The 20,982-nt window shown below is 38.1% G+C and overlaps 1 protein-coding gene across 1 annotated transcript in view; it reads right to left on the reverse strand.

Moving 5' to 3' along the window:
• Positions 1–20,982, reverse strand: part of rps6kal (ribosomal protein S6 kinase a, like) — a 42,808-nt gene that overhangs the window by 19,983 nt on the left and 1,843 nt on the right. The window contains exon 2 of the mRNA XM_027135509.2: positions 6,965–7,024. Within this exon, the coding sequence (XP_026991310.1) occupies positions 6,965–7,024 (60 nt within the window). The remainder of the gene's footprint in view (positions 1–6,964; positions 7,025–20,982) is intronic.

The raw sequence follows: 20,982 nt of genomic DNA on the forward strand, positions 1-20,982 counted from the left end.
TAGCATTTGATTTCACTTTTTGTCAATTTAATGTGATTACTTTATTTTGTTGTTAATATTGTTTAGTTTTCATGGTGGATTTGGAGACCAGTCTTCAAATAAATCAGTTTTTGGAGAACCGCTTGTGTCTGTGTGTGCTTGGAGGGAGTTACAGTGAAAACTCGACTGCTGAACAACACGAGTGGATGATACAGCAAGTTTCTAGGAGCAGCAGGCTGGTTGCAGCACGTGAAAGATAACCGAAGGATTAACAGATGAGCATTACACACACATATAAAGATATAAGAAGCAACATACAGTTATAAGAAGTGACGGATTAAGTCATAAAGAACTTGTCGGTTTTCCTAAAGGTTTTTGCTGTTAATCAAAGAAATTACTGTGTGTGTTGTGAATGTTCTGAATTTAACTGAAGTTTTCTGTTGATTGACACATTTCATTTTGATTTAAAGTACTTTGTAAATATTAAGGAAAGGTTTTATGGTGGTCACTTCAACAGAGGTTATCTATATCTATGACAAATGGAAAACGCATGTTAAATCTTCTAAGCAGACATTATCACAATCAGCAGAGGCTTTATCAGATGATTTACTGAATGATGTCTTTGGTGATGTCAGAGTTCTTTCCTTAGATGTCCTGCGTGTTTATGATGACCTACGCAAAATCTAAACTCCAGATCAAGACATACGTCGAAGAGTGGATGTGTGTAGAGATTTCTAACTTTGTTGTATCCAGAGCCTTAAGTCGACTGGAGGGAAAAATTCCAGAAGAAGCAGAGCAAGATTGGCCTGAAGCAGGCTCCCTCTTCAATTCAAGTACTTGTAAATCAGGTTCATTCTCCTCTATCTTGAATGGCGCTTAAGAACATTCAAGTAGGTCTTCTGTAAAACGACAAGAAGCGGCTGCTGAAGCTGCTGCAAGTGAAGCTGTTCTTGAAGTGTTACAAAAACAAAATAAAGAAAAACTGGAAATACAGCTGCTGGAAGGACAAGTTAAAAGTGAATTAGCTGATCAAGAGGCAGCAGCTGCAAAGCGTCTTTTATATCAAGAAGCAGAAGAGGTGAGAAGAAGAATAAAAAGAGAGGAAGAGGAAGCTAAAATTAATGCTCAGTTGGAAGAAGAACATGTAGCTCTACAAAAGGCTCTTGAAGAAAAATTGAGAGAGATACAACATTTGGAAGCAATGAAAGGTTTAAATGCAGCACAAGCAAAACTGAAGGTGTACAATGACGAGAAAGTCATAGATAAAGATCATAAGAACTTCTCAGAAATATCTCCTGTGCCACAAGCTGTAATCGCTTCTTCAAATGAAAGTACAGCAGAACTTGTAAAGGTGCTGGTAGGTGCTTTAAATGTAAACAGAATTCCTGTTCCTGAACCTTCAGTATTTAGTGGGGATGCACTGAAGTACAATGACTGTAAACTCTCCTTTGAAACATTGATCGACCAAAAGAACATCCAAGATAAGGAAAAGATATACTACCTCCGTAGGTATGTAAGTGGACAAGCGAAGAAAGCACTTGAAGGATATTTCCTACTTGGAACTGAATCTGCCTATGCTGCTGCATGGGAGATTTTAGAACAGAGATACAGAAACCCATTTACAATTGCAAAATCATACAGAGACAAGCTCCAGGAGTGGCCTAAGATGGGATCTAGAGACTTTCTGCGGAGTTGTGAGGCTGCCATGGTTCATATCAAAGCATTGGAAATCTTGAATGACTAATGAAAATCGAAAGATTCTTTCAAAGTTACCAGATTGGCTTGCGGTGAGATGGAACCGGAAGGTTATTGAAGTCGAAGAGGAGAGCAATCAGTTTCCCTCCTTCAGCCAGTTTGTTAAATTTCTGACAAGGGAGGTAAAAATTGCTTGTAACCCTGTCACATCATTACAGGCACTTAAACTAGGTGAAGCTGCAAAGCCAAAACGCCAAAGCTTTGGAGCAAAAACCACTGGCCACAAATTGAGAGGTCCGTCATAACATGCATTTTCTGCCTAAAGACTGGGCATGCTTTGCACAAATGCAGGAAACTCATGGAAAAATCAATTCCAGACCGAATCAAATTTGTTCAAGCTAAGAAGCTGTGCTTTGGTTGTCTTAAGTCTGGTCACTTCTCAAAGAACTGCAGCAGGAGGAGTATTTGTGATATGTGCCATAAAATGCATCCGACATGTTTGCATGAGGACAGAATCAAAGAAACCCAGAAGTTAAGTCAAGAAAAGTCAAGTACAGGACAAGAAAGACATGAAGAAAGACTGCAATCAGCACAACGTAAAGAAACAACTACAAATGTTACTTCAAACAGAGTAATACTTAATGAAGTTAACACACAAACAGCTGTAATAATTCCTGTATGGATTTCATCTATAACAACCTGCACAAGAAGTCCTTGTTTATGCCCTCTTAGACTCTCAGAGTGATACAACTTTCATTTTGAGTGAAGTAGCTAAAGCATTGGGAGCAAGTAAAGAACAAGTTAAGCTCAAGCTCTCTACCATGACTTCAAGAACCACTGTGGTAAACTCTGAAAGAGTAAAGGACCTACAAGTCAGAGGCTTTAATTCTGGTAAAAGGATTTCTTTACCACCAAAGAAATCTCGTCATACATCTTCAAATGTGTCAAGTGCAGAAAGTATAGACGGCCTACAGAAGAACAAAAAATGAGTGATTTGCCTCAAGATCGAATGGAAATAACGCCTCCATTTACGTACACCGGTATTGATTGCTTTTGTCCAATATATATCAAAGAAGGGAGAAAAGATCTCAAAAGATATGGTCTTTTATTTACCTGTCTCTGGTCAAGGGCTATACACATCGCGATGATCGATGACATGACAACAGACTCATTTATCAATGCTTTAAGAGCATTCATTGCAATCAGAGGAAATGTTCGTCAACTGAGATGTGATCAAGGCAGAAATTTTGTTGGAGCAAGGAGGAAATTTGCAGAACTCATGAAAGGAATGGAGCAAGAAAGAGTTAAGTCTCTAGGATGTGAATTTCTTATGAATCCTGCTGCAGCAAGTCATATGGGGGGTGTCTTGGGAGAGACAAATAAGAACCATAAGAAGTCCTTACTGCTGTTCTTGACCAGTCAATACAAAGACTTGACAGTACTTCCTTAAGGACGTTCCTGTATGAAGTTATGGCCATCATTAATAATAGACCACTCACTGCTGAACATTTGAATAACCCATCTTCACTGGAACCTTTAACTCCCAACCACATTCTTACAATGAAGTCTACAATTATCTTACCCCCACCTGGACAATTTATAAGAGAAGATCTTTATCTTCGTAAGAGGTGGCGCAGAGTACAGTATTTAGCAAATGATTTCTGGACTCGATGGAAGAGAGAATATCTTATGAACTTACAACCAAGACAAAAGTGGCATAAGAACCGAAGAAACCTGAAAGTCAATGATATTGTCCTTTTGCAAGATAGTCTGGAACCACGTAACAAATGGAAGCTGGCCAAAATTACAGAAGTTTACCTAGGGTCAGATGGTAGGGTAAGGAAAATAAAGCTGTTAGACAGTGAGATTACTTTTGACACAAAGGGGAAAGCCACAACTACAACAGTTTTTCTTGAAAGGCCTGTGCAAAAGGTTGTTACCTTGATTGAGACAGATTAAGGATTACAATGTTGGTTTGAAAAGCACACCAACTGTAAGTGTTAAACGTTATCAAGCATTGTGTTTACAGAAATCTCACATTAAGGTTTGTGTGATTTGGTGGGAGTGTAACTGCTGCTATAATGTAATTTTATTTGTTTACCTTTTGATAAGAATTTCATTGTGAATATAAGCTGTTTGTTTAGACGTTTATGTATTATTTAATTTATTGTATGTTGTGGGACTTCTATTTTGACACCTCGTTTCAAGAGTGTGCTCAAACGCTTAATTGACGCGAGACTTCTAGTCATTAAGGGCTAGTGGCAAGGACGGACATTTTGTATGCTCCGATAAAGTTTGTTCCAGTCAAAAAGGACTTGAATGGTCATAAGGAAGAATTAAAGACTCTCTCATAGCATGCAGCCAACGAGGTATTTGCTTTATTTTCTGTATTATATGTTTGTAAGATGTCACTTAGCATTTGATTTCACTTTTTTTCAAGTTAATGTGATTACTTTATTTTGTTGTTAATATTGTTTAGTTTTCATGGTGGATTTGGAGACCAGTCTTCAAATAAATCAGTTTTTGGAGAACCGCTTGTGTCTGTGTGTGCTTGGAGGGAGTTACATGTCTCGTTGGGTCAAAATGCAGCAAACAGTAAATGCTGTTTTTTGTAGCAACCGCATACACCAAAGCGTGTTCCATTTCAATTACCCCGGAAATGAGGTAAAATATATTTGCATTTTGGGTGAGAGTAGAAAGATCAGATTGATATCCGATTCGCCAAGACGCATTTATGTGGCCTAATGTAAATGGAACAGTTTTAACAAATCAGATAGCTATTGGATCAGAGAAAACACATGAAGTGACTTTAAGTGTTTCAGAAAGAGGTAGGTTTTCACTCGTCATTTGAAGATGGCCAGTGACTGAGCCCTTTGGACAATCCACCACCTCAGTACCAGAACAGAAAAGAGTCTTGCTGTATGCCTACCTTTTACCCTATGAGATGGTGGGACTAGTCGAGCAGGCAGGAGTGTGGTACAGTGCGAGGAGTAGCAAAAGCTTTGAGGTAAGATGGTGCTTCTCCATTTATGGCTTTGTAGGCAAACATCTCGGTTTTAAATCTTAAGTGCAGCTACCAGAAGCCATTAAAGGGAGCACAGCAGTGGCCTGGTATGTGAGAACTTGTTGAAAACAAGTGGTATAGCTATTTTACAGTCATTTACAGATGATGAATTGCAGTCATAGGTAGCCAACAGTGAGTTGCAGTAGTCCGGTCTCAAAATGAGAAGAGACTGCACAAGCATCTAAGCAGCCAGTGCAGAAAAAAAATGGTTGAATCCTAGGAGTAATATTGTAGAGGAGTGCATGGGTGTAAATTTAATTTAACAGTATGGGAGACAATAAACATAAAATTTGTCATGAGCAATTTTTTGAAGGGGGACACAAATAATACAGTCTAATTGCACTTATAAAGATATGTCCCCAAAGTGAAAAAATTTGCTTTTATTATTATTATTGTAGCATGGAGACTGCGTCATTATGGTTATTTTCAAAGTTCTTCTCAGGTTCAATGACAAAGCAGATTTCTCTTCAAAACTATAAATTTTTTTGTTTGTGTTAAGCTATCAAATTGGGGCGGGCAGTGTTTGTCCCCCGCATTCGAGGATCTCTGTGTTGATCAGTAACATGGGTCAAACCAAACAAGTTTTCCTCATTAAATGAAGCTTGTCCACCCCGTTATAGTTATATACATTAGCCACGCCTAACAGGCAGGGGAGGAGGTAAAATGATGATGGTCTCTGATCAGGGCTGTATCTCTTTGCTGGTGTTGCTTGATCTTAGTGCAGCTTTTGATACCATTGATCATGCTATTTTACTCGACAGGCTAGAACATGTTGTTGGTGTTAAAGGGACAAGCCTCTCCTGGCTCAGGTCTTATTTGATGGATCGCTATCAGATTGTAGATCTAAATGGTGACTACTCTAAACAAACTAAGGTAATGTTAAATTGCTTCATCCCTTGGTGCAATTATTCGTAAATTAGCTTCCACTGTTATGCTGATGAAACACAGCTATATGTTTTAGCTTAATCAGATGCGAGTCACCAGCTTAATAAGATTGAAGATTGTGTGAAGGACATCAGGTAGTGGATGATTACTAACTTCCTCCTGCTTAGCTCTGACAAGACAGATATGCATTTATTAGGACCACAGGCAGCCAGAAGTTAACTTTCAAATTGCAGAGTAACCATGGTTGGTCTTTCTATTACACCATGTACAACAGTAAAAGACCTTGGTGTGATTATTGATACCGGTCTCTCATTTGAAGCTCACATAGCCTTCTTTCATATCAGAATTATTGCTAGGAAACACGATGTTCATAAACACTAGTGAATTTGTTACATCTACATTGGATTACTGTAATGCTTTACTGTCTGGATGTTCCAGTAGGAGCATAAACAAGCTCCAGTTAGTCCAGAACGCAGCAGCAACTAGAACCAGAAGATATGAACATACCACCACTCTTATCCTCATTGCATTGGCTGACAAATATCATATTGATTAGAAAATACTTTTACTAACCTATAAAGCACTTAATGGTCATGCACCACAGTAGCAGAGTAATCTTTTGTTTTTTTATGATCCGTCATGCCTACATCAATCAAAAGGTGCAGGCTATTTGGTAGCACCTCAAGTACAAAAGGCTACAGCACGGGCAGAGCTTTTTCTTAAAGAGCCCCACAGTTATGGAACAGCCTTCCAATTAGTGTTCGGGACTCAGACTCCAGACTAAAAACACTGTTTGGTCAAGATTTAAAATGTATTGATTTGTTCAAGGGGTATGAATTATTTTGAGCACAACTGTAGCTACCAGAAGCCAATAAACACAGCAATGGGGTCATTTGGGAGAACTTTGGAAGGCTGAAAACTGTACTTAGGATCATTTGCAGAGGTTGAATTAAGCTCTGAGGACGACCTGCCTGCAGTGACCCTCAGCAACACGGTCTTGATATGACAAGCACCTGAGTGGCCTGTGTGGCTAAAAATGGCCAAAAAGTTTGGTTTTTCTGGGATTGAGTTTCAGTTATTGAGCTACCATCCATAATGATATGTCTGTGGTGTTTGATGGAGGGAAGGAGAATATAAACTTAGTTTTATTAGCATAACAGTAGTAAGAGAACCCGATTTCCACAATTTCCTTAGTTGTTTTGTTTGTTTTATGCAGCCCAAACTATTTTGACTCTTCTAGGATATAAAGTAATATCTTTTGAACACAGGACATATGAGAAGCTACACTACTCACTGCATCATTTAACATCATTTTAACATCATTTAAACAGCATTACTCACACAGTGTGTGCAGGATTCTCCCTCTTCCATCGGCTCATCTGCAACCTGATGCCCATTGATCTAGAAAAAGCAAAAGCACAACTTCAGCTGGCACAAACTTTTACTTAATTATTTTACTAAACTGCAAATTCAGACCAAGCATTATTACATGATCTTTCCTACTAAGAAAACTCTATAAGAATTCAGGCTCAGAACTTGTTTTCTAAATAACCAAAACAGACATCCCTATAGTTGAAGCCAAATCTTTGCATAAAAGGCTAAAGACATTCAAATTAAAGAGAGATTTATTACCTCATTTATTTACAACAGACATTCTACACTGGCTACAAATTCTACAATGCTATATATTTAGTAGCATTGCCTTTTATAGAGGTAGCTTTCCACAAGCTTCTGACAACAGTTTGGCAGAATCCTTTGACCATTTCCCCTGGTTAGCTCAGACAGGATTCGGTCCAAGCATTTTATGACAGAATCAGGACTTTGTAATAGCCACTCCAATACTTTCATTCTGTGGTATTAATGATATTTTGCAATAAATTTTGAACTATGCTTAAGACCACTTTCCTGCTATAAAACCCAGATGTAACCAAGTCTCTGGCTAATGTCCTGAGGTGCTTCAGTATTTCTAGATACCATCCTAATGACCTAATGGAATGCACATTGGACGACTGAAGTTAAAATTATTTGTGCTATATAAATAAATTGTCATTGTCATCCTTCCTCATGATGCCTGTAGTGCACTCCACCCACATAATCCAAATGAATGCTCCTCCAGAATGGCAGATGTCCATATTTTGATACTTTCTGTGTACCAATAAGATTTTTATATTTGTATACAATTGTTTGTACAGAAGCTCAAAGCGACAAGTTAAATTTGCTCCTAAGGAGAAACTAGACTTGAAGACATCCACAATTTTTGGGGTAAAGTTGCTTGGATTTTCCCATGGTATCAGGGGCAAAAAAGAACTGGGTCTAAATACAGCAACAGAGCTCCCAACGAAACCCTGTGACAAATAACTATTTAAAAGCGTATAAAATTATTCAATCAATCTTCCAGACTGTGTAAAGAAAAAGTAAACTTGGTGTATACAAATTCTTGACAAACTGTAATTCTGTTATACTGAATTAATCTGTCTCTAAGATTTTTGAAGATTACTTCTGATGTAAACAAGATGACTTACCAAACATATGGTAACACAAAATGTATGGATTTGTGAAAAAAACTGATCTTCAGTATGCATAGCCTGCTAATGTAAAATATGCTTTAACACAGAAACCAAGATCATAGCTAGGAATTACACCATATCAGTGATATGAACTTTCTAAAATATTCTTATTCAAATGATTATTTGCTCACAGCTTTTCAGTGACTTATTTTACGGCACCCATGGCTTTGTTTAAATCTGTGAGTTTAAAGTGGCTTATTATGTAAATGTTTCAAAGAATAGACACTCAAGACTTCATAGCTGTTATACTGTCCAATAAACCCGAAAGATAAATGCTCTTTTTCTTATGAATTAAGCATGAAAAATGTGGTGTTATTCCAACTTCAACTTTTATCAGTATATCATTGTAAAATACTACATAACCCTGAACTTGCCAGGTATTTTCAGTGTTTAAAAACATGAAGAGATAGAACCTCCAGCTATCTGAGATGACATATTGGTACTAATGTGTGTGCTTTGAGGCTATTGGGGGTGTGGGGAAAAAAAACAAGGAGCAGGTTACAAATATGTGCCGTTTAAGTTAGGATAAGCCTGCAGAAATAGCACTCATGCAACAACTATTTTAAATGTCAAACATAAAATAAATTACAGTGTTAATAATAAAATATGGCCAGTGGTAGTCTGTATGCTAAAATTCAGCCTATATGCTTCAAACAACAGGGACACTGAAATATAATGACCATTACTCACTACAATTAAATAGCACCCAGTTAACTTACAGTATTTTCCACACCATAAGGCGCACCGGATTATAAGGTGCAGTCTCAAATACGGGGTCTATTTCTGTACTTAACCCATACATAAGGCGCACCGTATTATAAGGCGCATGCTAAAACATACGGTCTACAAAAAAGGTAACAGAAGCAAAACATTGAGTTAAGTTGAACTTTATTCTACTATTTAACAATACACACACATTATTTTTTAACCAATCTTCTCCCACAACTCCATCAAAGTCCTTATCTACTGTGTTTTCTTAAGTTGGCGCAGTACATTTTCTTGCGTCCTCCACTTCCGAACCATAGATTCATTGATGTTGAATTCTTTCGCAGCTGCTCTATTCCCATTCACAACCACATAACTGATAGCCTGTAGTTTGAATTGTGCCTCGTAAGCATCTGATTTTTATTGGCGGATGGCAAACCAACTTAAGGTGCATTTGCCGCCACCTACTGGACTGGAGAGTGGAGCGCATAATGGTTAAGAAGAAACAAATGTTGTTTTGCAACATAGCCGTAGTATACCTGTCGGAGGCGTGGTGGAGGTAAGCGTACGTATTGTACGTATTACGTAATGTTCTCTGATTGGTTTATCACTGACAGCATACATAGTGTATGTATTACATCCCTGTGTCAGCGGGAAATGGTCCGACATTCAATCAAGCGGAGTGCTTACCAAAGTCGCACAACATTTTTACAGATTTTTGGAACTTGGTGCACACATAAGGCGCACCGGATTATTAAGCGCACGGACGATTTTTGAGAAAATTTAAGGCTCTTAGGTGCACCTTATAGTGCGAAAAATACTGTACATTAATAGATTTAAGTTACATATTGAGATTAGTTACAGCTAATACCTCATTATGTTTATTTACAGTCCCAATTCCTGACCATTTTTGTTAATTATGTTGGCTTTGTAGAAGCCAACATTCTGATTTCTGTTATAAGCTTATTATTATTATTATGTTGGCTTTGTAGAAGTGGCTACTGAGGGTTTGGACATTTCATGTCAATACTGCAGTCATTATAGGATTCTACTTATTATACTGCATAGAACAGTACATGCAATTCTTAATGTTGGATGTATTGTGTGTGTGAGAGCTTAGAGGACTTTTCGGAATTCCCTATTCAAGTCTATGGGATGTTCGATCGTCGACTACGGGAAAACCGAAAATTCCGTCGGAACTCTGAAATAAAAACTTCGTCCGGAGTAAGGTCCTAAAGAACCTCTCCGAGTTCCTTGTAAATCGCTCGAAAACTTGCCGAGTTACAAACCTCAAAAGTTTATAATGGAAGTCTAAGGGAAAAAAGGCCACTTTGAGCTTCCTTACCGGGAATGCCGGAATTCCGTTCGCTTAGAAAAATAGAAGCAACAAACTTCAGACCAGGGTCTACGACATATCCGAATTTGGTGCATGTGGCTCGAACGCCCTGGGCCGCATTTTTTTAAATAAATTTTTGTCTAAGAATAATAATAATAATAATAATAATAAGCTTATAAAGGAAATCAGAATTCGAAGAGTTCCGACGGAATTTTCGGTTTTCCCGTAGTCAACAGTCAAACATCCCATAGACTTAAATAGGGATCTCCGAAAAGTCCACTAAGCTCTCACACAACATCCAACATTAAGAATTGCATGTACTGTTCTATGCAGTATAATAAGTAGAATCCCATAATGACTGCAGTATTGACATGAAATGTCCAAACCCTCAGTAGCCACTTTTTGCCAAAAGTATTGGCACCCCACCGGATATTCTGGTGACGTCACTCGACACCACGTGACATCACGTGTAGCCCAGCCCCCAAAACAAGTGAAAACAAAAATTTGCACAACGTGGACATGTGACATATCAAAACACAGCACAATGAGGAGAACTGCCCCACGAGCATTCTGGCCACGTCACGTGACGTCACGTGAAAATTAAAAATTTGCACAACATGGACATGTGACATATCAAAACACTCAGCACAATGAGGGGAACTGCCCCCCGGGTATTCTGGTTACATCACGTGATGTCACGTGAGGTCATGTGAGGTCACGTGACATCACGTTAAATTAAAAATTTGCACAACATGGACATGTGACATATCAAAACACTCAGCACTATGAGGGAAACTGCCCTACGGGTATTCTGGTCACGTCACGTGACGTCACGTGTAGCCCCGCCACCAAAACAAGCGAAATCAAAAATTTGCACAACATGGACATATCAAAACACTCAGCACATTGAGGGGAACTGCCCCACGGGTATTCTGGTCACGTCACGTCCCGTGACGTCATGTGAGGTCACGTGACATCACGTTAAATTAAAAATTTGCACAACATGGACATGTGACATATCAAAACACTCAGCACAATGAGGGGAACTGCCCCACGGGTATCCTGGTCATGTCACGTGACGTCACATGTAGCCACGCCCCAGAAACAAGCGAAATTAAAAATTTGCACAACATGGACATGTGACATATCAAAACACTCATCACAATGAGGGGAACTGCCCCAAGGGTATTCTGGTCACGTCACGTCACATGAGGTCACGTGACATCACGTGAAAATTAAAAATTTGCACAACATGGACATGTGACATATCAAAACAATCGGCACAATGAGGGGAACTGTCCCACGGGTATTCTCGTTACGTCACGTGACGTCATGTGTAGCCCCGCCCCAAAAACAAGCAAAATCAAAAATTTGCACAATAGGGACATGTGACATATCAAAACACTCAGCACAATGAGGGGAACTGCCCCACAGATATTCTGGTCACGTCACGTGTAGCCCCGCCCCCAGAACAAGTGAAATAAAAAATTTGCACAACATGGACATGTGACATATCAAAACACTAAGCACAATGGGGGGAACTGCCCCACGGGTATTCTGGTCACGTCACATGTAGCCCCGCCCCCAAAAGAAGTGAAATCAAACATTTGCACAACATGGACATGTGACATATCAGAACACTCAGCACAATGAGGGGAACTGCCCCACGGGTATTCTGGTCACGTCACGTCACGTGTAGCCCCGCCCCCAAAAGAAGTGATATCAAAAATTTGCACAACATGGACATGTGACATATCAAAACACTCAGCACAACGAGGGGAACTGCCCCACGGGTATTCTGGCCACGTCACGTGACGACACGTGACGACACGTGAAAATGAAAAATTTGCACAACATGGACATGTGACATATCAAAACACTCAGCACATTGAGGGGAACTGCCCCACGGGTATTATGGTCACGTCACGTGATGTCACGTGATGTCATGTGAGGTCACGTGAAAATTAAAAATTTGCACAACAGGGATATGTGACATATTCTGGTCACGTCACGTGACATCACGTGTAGCCCCGCCCCAAAAAACAACATGGACATGTGACATATCAAAACACTCAGCACATTGAGGGGTACTGCCCCACGGGTATTATGGTCACGTCACATGCTCATGTCCGCTCACCTCCAAAAGTATTGGCACCCTAGTGGTCCAGTAGCTTTCACAATATTTCTGTCCACTCGCCTCCAAAATGCACTGGCCTTTGCGAATACTTGCACTGTCAAAGCCAACATCAAAGTTTGTCACGACGAACTTTACAAATCTAGTTATTATTATTCTTCTTAGACAAAAATTTATTTAAAAAAATGCGGCCTAGGGCGTTCGAGCCACATGCACCAAATTCGGATATGTCGTAGACCCTGGTCTGAAGTTTGTTGCTTCTATTTTTCTAAGCGATCGGAATTCCGCCATTCTCGGTACGGAAGCTCAAAGTGGCCTTTTTTCCCATAGACTTCCATTATAAACGGGGAACTGCCCCATGGGTTTTCTGGTCACGTCACGTGACGACACGTGTAGCCCCGCCCCCAAAACAAGTGAAATCAAAAATTTGCACAACATGGACATGTGACATATCAAAACACTCAGCACAATGAGGGGAACTGCCCCACGGGTATTCTGGTCACGTCAAATGAAAATTTAAAATTTGCACAACATGGACATGTGACATATCAAAACACTCAGCACGATGAGGGGAACTACCTCACGGGTATTCGGATCACGTCACATGCTCATGTCCGCTCACCTCCAAAAGTATTGGCACCCTAGCAGTCCAGTAGCTTTCACAATCTTTCTGTCCAATCGCCTCCAAAATGCACCGCCTTTGCGAATACTTGCACCGTCAAATCCAACATCAAAGTTTGTCGTAACGAACTTTACAAATCTAGTTAACTATTGTAAACCAATCAAAAATAAATAAATAAGGATTAAAAACAAGTAATTGCTAATGCTAGCGATCACAGGTATGGCCAACACATTTTAATGTATTAACGTAAACATAACTGCATTTGTTTCACCTAATCTGAGCAATGCCATTCTAACTCAGGGGAAGAGAAATTAACATTTTATTAACATTAACATTTTATTTAAAAAAAAAAAAATTAAATAATTAACCACTTATCAGGTCGTCGTCGCGAGAACGAGCCACCACCGCTAGGAGGCGAGACTGCATCAACTTCATTGTAACTTCATTGTAACTTTTAAGCATTAAATCCTCTAAATACACGGTTAAATTATATACTGTTTGAAAGCTTAGACTCTCAGGATTTTATTAAGTGCACACACAAAGCATAATATGATTTATAGTAATTTAACCATTTGATAGCCACTTGAACTAGGTGGCGCTAGTTTGTTTTGCTCATTCACCTTTAACGCTGGTCTTTAAATTTCCCTTTCTTCACATTGTCACTAATGTTAATGTATTTTCCAAAACAAATGCTTGTAAAAATCCCCAAGAGTCCAAGGAACTGGAATATGTAATCCTTTTAATCCAAAACGCTTTGCTCGCCTCACAAGAATTATGTGTCTGACCGGAAACTGAATTCACTGGTTCACTTCCACCGTTTGTTCGACTCCTACTTCTCATTAGACGGGTACAAAACTTTCAAAACACATCAGGTTTGTAGTCGAGGATCTGACGAATCAAACAAGCCCTCTCATGAGCCAACCAGTGCCCGTGCTGCCGAGATAGGCAGCTAAGAAGCCAATGAGGTCTCTCCATGCTATGTGGGTGACCCTCCCTTCGACTGACAATTGCTCCCTCCAGTAGCGATTTGATGTTTCGCGAGCATCATAGCTCTTTAGCCAATAAGGAGACGATTCCAACGAGATGTAACATGATACATCTGGTGAGTTCGGGCTGTGCAATGAGAATGCACATATTAATTTTTTTCAACTTTATTGCGCAATTTTGGAACTTTTCACACTCTCACGCCTCAGGGTGTCAGTTTACAGGCATATTTTCAAAACAGAATTCTAGGCAGAGGGGTTCTCTTTGTTATAGGACTTTTGAACTAAGCATGCAGTCTTTTTATACAAAGTTATACAGTAAAAAAATAAACAAGAAAAACCTGAACGGACGAACATGTCCGTAGAAAAATATTCATATAAAATCCATTTTTGAGTCTTATGACTTCATTTTTTTTTTGGTGAAAGCCAAGACATGTGGCTATGACCCTCAGTTGTTGTTTACCAAAAGTCATTAAATACAGCAATGTATGTAATCAGTTTATCAGGTAAACAAAATAAATAAAAATCCTCCATTCTAGCCTCTATAACTCTGTGTCAGTAAGGCTTAGAATCACCCTGATACTTGTGTCAGAAACTAGAGACTCTCCTCTTTCTCTTCTTACCAAGCTCACCTCTGTGTGTCAAAGTATTTGGGAGCTGTACCACTTTTTAGGTGGGTATGTCATCTAGGCGGAAATCATGAAAGGGGGGGGGGGTGACAGGTAAGAGGTTAAATAATAAAATTATATAATTTTATGAATTTCTTTTAAAAATTCTTACAAATGTTAAAATTTTTAACAAAATATGCTATTACGCAAAAGATGAATAGTTACTCCTATTGTTTGTCTAAAATGTGATTATTTTGGGCTGTTTATTTGATAAGGTTATTTTTGCTTATTTTTATGAAGTGTGTCAGTTCTTAAAAATATACTATACAAAGACATTAAGTACTCATCCTGTTTTGCCCCAATTACAAAATATAGAAAGAGCTATCATCATCTCCATGCTGGTATACACACAAACCAACATCCCCTAGCATTTTTTTGTCCAAGAGACACGTCTTGTACATAAAAAAGGTCTAGTATATTTAGTAACATACACAGCAATTATAATTTATTTTTATTATTTTTTCTCAAAAGGTAATACAATAATCCACCAATCCAAATGAAATTAGTGATTACTGAACTTGGATATTTTTGAAGAAGAAAAAAACTCAAGTTGACCTAAACCATACTCTAACCATTCAATCAATACCTTAGTATTATAGACCATTTTATATATTATTTAGCATATTATACATTTGGAAGGAGAATATATCACACATTTTCCTATATACTTGTGTTAAGCTATCACCAATCCAACACTGCATGTCAGCCTAATGTGCTTGACCGGATGCCTCAAGAGGATGAATCATTCCATTTATCATGATCACTGAATGAATATGCCGCATGCTCAAACTACAGAAAAAAAATCTGACTCAAAATCTGACTCAGATGACTTCTCACAGTCATCTCTCCATGCCAAGCATTTTGTTATATTATTTGTACATTTAATGTTACATTTAATGAGGCTTATAATCATAAAGAAACTGAAATCAAAGTTGCTGTTTTGCTTTCTTTTACAGCAACTTTATTCTCCATACTCAGACATGCCTCAAAAATCCCATAAGCGTGATTCAGTATTGATACAGATTTACTCAGCCTATCTATATGCTGATGTAATATATTGATGCAGCTGCAATAAATAAATGAGTGGGTGAATTACTAGATGTTAAAATGTTAATAATTTTATTACACATGTTGGTGGTGAGCTGAGCCTCCTGGTTTCTTCTGTGATCACAGCTTTGCATTTACTAAGCCCTGAACTGAGGCCATGGTACAACTGAAAAAGACAATTACTAATTCATATAAAAGGACATTTACAATATCACAGCTAAAAGTATGTAGACACCTGGCCATCACAAAGCACAGAAGTGGACAGAATCTCTTTGGTGCTGTAGAATTATGATTCCCCTTCATTTGAACAATGAGGCTCAAGCCTGTTCCTTAAACTACATTAATAAACTAGAACGGTACATTTCCTAAAGAAAATGTGAATGTGCTTGCACGTGACGTCAGTTCCCCTCATCGTGCTGAGTGTTTTATGTTGTGTAACTGAGATATGGCTTCTTTATATTGCAATATGGTTCGTAAGGTGCACTACATGGTTGCTAGGGTATGGCTGCACAGTTACTATGGTTATATTTGCAGACTAGTTTCTCACCTGCAACAAAAGAGCACACCTACAAATCCATTTATCTTTTCCTGAAACAAGCGCCATGAAGATCTTGAACTAAAGTGCAGTTCATTATTAGCTCATGTTAAGTAATGTGGTAACTAATGTCAACTAATGAACCTTTATTATAAAGTTTTAGAAAAAAAAAACTGTCCAAGGGTGGATTCGAATCCCGAATCTCTGCATGCTAAACGAATTCGCTATCCACTACGCCATCTAGGAACACGAGAAAGCCTTTGCGGTTTTATGTATTAATTCACTAATGTGAAGAATGGCGCGTCTAACAATACCCAAGCTTTATTATATTACAGTCATTCTTATCATTCTTTGTGATATACGTGTCATATCATGTCAAAAAATAATTATGTAATGTGAGGAGACAAAGAAAAAATGCGCTTAAATTTAATTAATGGGTGGCTCTTAAAGGAGCCGTTGCTGTTCTTAAAAGGACATTAGTTTAAAGTGAAATAAAAAATTATAAAAACTACACTGATAGTTGAAAACAACAAAAAGTTATACAAATGGCAGAAACAACAACATATGTGACCGCCGAGAAACAACAACATATGTGACCGCCGTGCGGTCCAAGGCATGCCACCAACTAGTTTTAAGCATTAAATACACGGTTAAATGTTATATTGTTTGAAAGCTCTCTGGATTTTATTAAGCCCACAAACAAAGCATAATATTATTTATAGCCATCATACTAATTTAATCCAAGTTGATAGTCACCGGAAATAGGCGGCGCTTACCTTTCTTCACTGGGGTAATATGTTCCAAAACAAATGCTTGTAAAAAATCCCCAAGAGTCTAAGGAACTGGAATATGTAAGCCTTTTAATCCAAAACGCTTTAATCCAAAATGCGTTTCTGACCGAAACACACAGCACTTCCGTCCTTTGTTTCGGCTCTCACTTGTCCTAGGAGGCTTAAAAAAACTACACTGAGCCATCAAATGAAAATCATGAAAATAGGGGGCAATCCCACAAAATATATATATATATATATTAGAAACTGAAGCTCACTGTGAAATATAGCAACAAGCTTTAATAAAGACCTTTACACAGATTCACTGGTGTCTGCTGCCCTCTTTTGGATGTTAGCACATCTACAGAGAGATTCCCCATTCAAGTCTATGGGGAAAAAACACCCCTTTGAACTTCCATACTGGGAATTCTGGAATTCTGATCCCTTACAAAATGGATAGCACACCTCTCCTCAATGAGCCGGTCGATTTGACCCCTCATTTATGGGTCTAGGACAAAAGCTGCGGGACAAGTTACGTGCCGAAAAAGTGTCCGAAAGAATAATAATAATAATAATAATAATAATAATAATAATAATAATAATAATAAGTATGCAAGAGAATAAGAATGTGCTTTAGCAAGCACATTAATTATAATAATCAGAATATTATTATTATTGTTATTATTATTATTATTATTATTATTAAGTATGCAAGAGAATAAGAATGTGCTTTGCAAGCACATTAATAATAAGTATGCAAGAGAATAAGAATGTGCTTTGCAAGCACATTAATTTTGGAGGTTTATAACTCGGCAAGTTTTCGAGCGATTTTCACCACACTCGACCAGCTCCTTTAGGACCTTACTCCGAGCAAAGTGTTATTTCAGTAGCAACTTTTGTCCAAAAGTATTGGCACCCCACCGGGTATTCACATGACGTTACTTGTAGCCCCGCCCCCAAAATAAGCGAAATCAAAAAGTTAGCACAACATGGACATGTCATGTATCACTCAGCTCTATGAGGGGAACTGACATCACATGTAGCACTGCCCCCAAAATAAGAGAAATCAAAAAGTTAGAACTTTAAAATTCTTTTATTAGACCTGTGTTAGACTCGCTTCATATAGTCTCTCATGGAGAACAAGTTATTGCAGTCTGTTATAGAGTTCATGTTTTATTTGGATTATCTTGTGACAAACAAATTAAAGTGCTGAAATTGTACTGGAAATGTAGAAATGCAGTGGGTCTATAGAACAGAGCATTAGTTGGTTTAGAAGTTTCCACTGTTGTAGACTAGGGTCTCATCCTGCATCTGGATGAGTAGATCTCTTTGAGTTTCAGGAGATCTCTACTGATCATTAATGTGCTTGCAAAGCACATTCTTATTCTCTTGCATACTTATTCTTCTTCTTCTTCTTCTTCTCCTTCCGGACACTTTTTCGGCGCGTAACTTGACCCGCAGCTTTTGTCCTAGACCCATAAATGAGGTGTCAAATCAACCGGCTCATTGAGGAGAGGTGTGCTATCTATTTTGTAAGCAAACAGAATTCCAGAATTCCCAGTATGGAAGTTCAAAGGGGTGTTTTTTCCCCATAAACTTGAATGGGGAATCTCTCTGTAGATGTGCTAACATCCAAAAGAGGTCAGCAGACACCAGTGAATCTGTCAGATCACACAACGTTGGAAGTACAGAACTAGGACGGAAGTACATTTTTCGGTCAGAAACGCGTTTTGGATTAAAGCGTTTTGGATTAAAAGGCTTACATATTCCAGTTCCTTAGACTCTTGGGGATTTTTTACAAGCATTTGTTTTGGAAAATATTACCCCAGTGAAGAAAGGTAAGCGCTGCCTATTTCCGGTGACTATCAAATTGGATTAAATTAGTATGATGGCTATAAATCATATTATGCTTTGTGTGTGGGCTTAATAAAATCCAGAGAGTCTAAGCTTTCAAACACTATAACATTTAATCGTGTATTTAATGCTTAAACCTAGTGGTCGCGTGCCTTGGACAGCACGGCGGTCACATATGTTGTTGTTTCTGCCATTTGTATAACTTTTTGTTGTTTTCAACTATCAGTGTAGTTTTTATAATTTTTTTATTTCACTTTAAACTAATGTCCTTTTAAGAACAGCAACGGCTCTTTTAAGAGCCACCTATTAATTAAAATTAAGCGCATTTTTTTTCTTTGTACGTATATCACATGTATATCACAAAGAATGATAAGAATGACTTTAATATAATAAAGCTTGGGTATTGTTAGACTCGCCATTCTTCACATTAGTGAATTAATACATAAAACCGCAAAGGCTTCCTCGTCTTCCTGGATGGCTTAGTGGATAGCGAATCCGTTTAGCATGCAGACATTCGGGGTTCGAATCCACCCTTAAACAGTTGTTTTTTTTTTTTTCTAAAACTTTATAATAAAAGGTTCATTAGTTGACATTAGTTACCACATTACTTAACATGAACTAATAATGAACTGCACTTCTACAGCATTTATTCATTTTGTTCATGTTAATTTCAACATTTACTAATACATTATTAACACCGTGTTAACATTACTTAATATACTGTGAACTAACATGAACAAAGAATAAACTTTATTTTAACAAAGATTACTAAATACAATAATTTATTGCTCATGGTTAGTAAATGTTAGTTAATACATTACATTTGAACTAATGATCCTTATTGTAACGTGATTATATTTTTTCCCAGTAAAATCACTGATTGATGCTTTAGTTCAAGATCTTCATGGCGCTTGTTTCAGGAAAAGATAAATGGATTTTCAGGTGTGCTCTTTTGTTGCAGGTGAGAAACTGTGATTTGAACTAATGATCCTTATTGTAATGTGATTATATTTTTTCCCAGTAGTTAATATACTGTGAACTAACATGAACAAAGAATAAACTTTATTTTAACAAAGATTACTAAATACAATAATTTATTGCTCATGGTTAGTAAATGTTAGTTAATACATTACATTTGAACTAATGATCCTTATTGTAACGTGATTATATTTTTTCCCAGTAAAATCACTGATTGATGCTTTAGTTCAAGATCTTCATGGCGCTTGTTTCAGGAAAAGATAAATGGATTTTCAGGTGTGCTCTTTTGTTGCAGGTGAGAAACTAGTCTGCAAATATAACCATAGTAACTGTGCAGCCATACCCTAGCAACCATGTAGTGCACCTTACGAACCATATTGCAATATAAAGAAGCCATATCTCAGTTACACAACATAAAACACTCAGCACGATGAGGGGAACTGACGTCACATGTAGCCCCGCCCCCAAAATAAGCGAAATCAAAAATTTAGCACAACATGGACATGTCATATATCAAAACACTCAGCCCGATGAAGGGAACTGACGTCACGTGCAAGCACATTCACATTTTCTTTAGGAAATGTACCGTTCTAATTTATAATGGAAGTCTATGGGGGAGGGGGGGGGACCCAATTTGAGCTTCCATACCGGGAATTCTGGAATTCCCATCGCTTATAAAAGTCATAGCACACCTCTCCTCAATGAGCCGGTCAATTTGACACCTCATTCATGGGTCTAGTACAAAAGCTGCAGGACAAGTTACGTGCCGAAGTTTTGACCGGCACAATAACAAGAACGTTGCTTTGCAAGCACCATTAATTACTACATCCACTTTATGTCATGTGACTGAGTCTTGAGACCCAGAATTTTGTGTGTGATGTCTGTCTCCATCGTCAAAAACAAGCTTAACAGTGTAAATCTGGCTTAATTCGGTAAACACACCAAGGTTTATTAGTTCTACTTGAAAGATAACAGTAGTATGTGCTGTTATAATAAATATGAAAAGTTTATTTAGGAAATGCTAACCATTAAGTGAGAAACACTTTTTTTTTATCTAGGCTGTCGAAGGCTTCATTGTGACTACTCGGCGACTTCATTTTTGACATAGCCTCTCTAATGTCAGGCAGTTTATGATCCTCTTGTGCCACTAAAACAGCTCT

This window comes from Tachysurus fulvidraco, chromosome 17 (genome assembly GCF_022655615.1).
Source record: "Tachysurus fulvidraco isolate hzauxx_2018 chromosome 17, HZAU_PFXX_2.0, whole genome shotgun sequence".
NCBI lineage: Eukaryota > Metazoa > Chordata > Actinopteri > Siluriformes > Bagridae > Tachysurus > Tachysurus fulvidraco.